The following is a 2,573-nucleotide window of genomic DNA, read 5'->3' as shown; positions in this document are numbered from 1 at the left end:
TCTTCTAATTGTGGTAGGATGAGGTAGTGATGGCATCAAAGTCTGCCTACAATATTCATAGGCTTTTGGAGAATAAAAAAAGAGAGAGAGAGCTTTTCAAAACCTGAAGACTAAGTTCACTGAAGTTTTGTTCTAGCAGTTCTGCAGTTTGACAATTAACTAAATTTTTCTCTTTTAAGTCTTCGATAACATTAATCAAATTATTAATCTTTTCAGCTTTCCTTGATACTCGCAAATTACAAACTTTAATTCTTTTCTTCAATTCTTCAATTTCCTCATTCTTTTTATCTATTATATTCTCATATTTTCTTTTCAGCTTCCTTGGGCTCTCAGAAATAAAATATGAATGATCAGAAGTTTGATTACTGAAATGTTTTTCTTCAGATGTACTTACTTCTAAATTACGCTGTGTGGGTGGTTTTCTGGATGCTACCACCTAATAGAAATGAGGAAAATGCAAAATTATGCTTGAAAACATTGTAAAATATACATGCTATAACTGTTTGCCTTTAAAAACTATATATAGATGACTCTAAACTATGGCAGCATTAGGAATGTTAGCATACCACACATCGCTGCAAATCCATATATACTTGCCTTTCCATAAATATTATTATTAACAGACTGCTGCTGAGCAGCTTACAATATTATAAATTACCTGCCATATTCATTATAAAAAATAAGTTAAATTTTTATTTAAGAGTACAAATATTTACTCATTAATAACAAAGCACTAAAAATATAATTACTTTATAACAACTAGTTAAATGAAATCAACACTGTTTCATGACAACTCAGTATTAAAAGATCCATTACAATTAGAATAAAAATGTCATATTCATGCAAAGAAATAAGCTAAATTTTTATTTAGGAGTATAAAGATGTATTCATTAATAACAAAACAATGATAATACAACTACTTTATAATAACCAGTCAAATGTAATCAACACTATTTCATGAAAACTCAGCATTAAATGAATCATTACAATTAACATAAAACTTTTAAGGCTAGGCAGAGGTGGCAAACTTCTGTAGGTAAGAGAGACAATTTAAAATGCATGCTGGCTCTGTGAATTCAGTTACTGAAAATATTCATTTAAAAATTATAAATAATAAAAATGCATTGCAAAAACTATGTATCACATCTGCTATATACTTCTGTAGTACAATATAATCCCTGTTTAATGGAAAAAGGTCAAAAGTTTTCATGTACCTTTTTAAGATGCTCTGGAAAATCAAAAATGGTTGGAACTGCATTCTCTTTTAGGATTTTTCTGGACATGTGGTTTTCATAAAAACAATCAGGTGTGAAATGCTTGGAGCAAATAAAAGAATGCATGGTTGGCACAAAATCTTTCCTGTGTAATGACGAAACCCACTTATTTAATCTTTCCCTGTTAGAAAATGGAAACCTATAAAATAATAAGTAACTTTAAATATTATGAAAAAACACAATAAACTAAGTAAAATACAATACTACTAATAACAAATACAATACAATTTGAATATAAAAATCCTACATTCAGCAGTATAATTTTTTTTATAAACAAAAATTAACTAATGTTAACATTTTTGACCCAATGTTTCAGAAAACCATTTCTACGTCCTATATTTTAGATTTTGCAATAGATATATAAAATTTACTGAATAAGAAAACTTATGTCATTTCTAATATGTGAGTCATCTTATTTCATGTAGTATATATTAATAAATTTTCCCAATATATACTTAGAGCTTACTCACGATAATGAAACTTATATTATTTCTAAATATGAGAGTTACGTCTTTTCATACAATATATTTTAATAAGTAAAATGAATTCAGGCAAAATTTCAGCTCAAAAGTACAAAAATTTAAATAACTAGCACATAGTTTTTTTTTTATTTATTTATTTTTTTTATTTATTAATTTTACCCGTCCATATCTACTTTAATGCATTATTTACAATATTTAAAACTTGATTAAGAATGAAGAAAATGGTTTAAAATTTCGCACACAATTTTCATATATTACAAAAATATTACAAATGGAAAATTTGTTCCTGATGCTTACTTATGAAAACTTATTCCATTTCCTTTCACAAATCGATTAGTACAATTATAAGCAACGCAAGACTTCGGCATGGCTAAACCTATGGAAATTTAAGGAAACGGAAAAAACAAAAAAAATTCACCATATCAAAGACAAAAATTAAAAACAAGGATGTCCAAAGGTAATGTTTACTACTATAGATAACTCATACAAGAACCATGCTTCTTGCCACTATCATGGCTGATGCCACAAACTTCATTTGGAATCAAAATTACGTGTTTGAAAGAGTAGGCGTGCTCCATCTATTAGTATTACTCATAGATATAGTAATACTATAGATCGCGCATCTCACAGCAAAACTTGATTCCAAGCGAGAGAGTTGGCAACAGCCATGAGAGTGGCAAAAAGAAACGTAAACACAAGGGCGAGTTGTTGGAGGTTTTAAATTGAACTATATGTCTCAAAATAATGAAAATTTTAATTATTGAAATACCATCTTAAATCAATGGTGTCAGTACTTATTCTATTTGAAAATAACGCT

At 28.0% G+C, this 2,573-nt stretch overlaps 1 protein-coding gene across 1 annotated transcript; it reads right to left on the bottom strand.

Annotated features, from left to right (window-relative positions):
• Positions 1 to 1,018: 1,018 nt before the first annotated feature.
• On the bottom strand, positions 1,019 to 2,265 carry LOC146994033 (THAP domain-containing protein 1-like). Its single transcript, XM_085826746.1, has 2 exons — positions 2,054 to 2,265; positions 1,019 to 1,413 (listed from the first exon to the last, which is right to left on the bottom strand). The coding sequence occupies exons 1-2, from the start codon at positions 2,122 to 2,124 to the stop codon at positions 1,197 to 1,199; spliced, it is 288 nt and encodes a 95-aa protein (XP_085682872.1). The 5' UTR covers positions 2,125 to 2,265; the 3' UTR covers positions 1,019 to 1,196.
• Positions 2,266 to 2,573: the final 308 nt, after the last annotated feature.

Source organism: Stegodyphus dumicola, chromosome 11 (assembly GCF_044657685.1).
Source record: "Stegodyphus dumicola isolate Sdum_Otavi_A_Nest chromosome 11, ASM4465768v1".
Taxonomy (NCBI): Eukaryota; Metazoa; Arthropoda; class Arachnida; order Araneae; family Eresidae; genus Stegodyphus; species Stegodyphus dumicola.
Note: the sequence above shows the minus strand (reverse complement) of the source record. Positions and strands in the feature narration are given on the sequence as shown.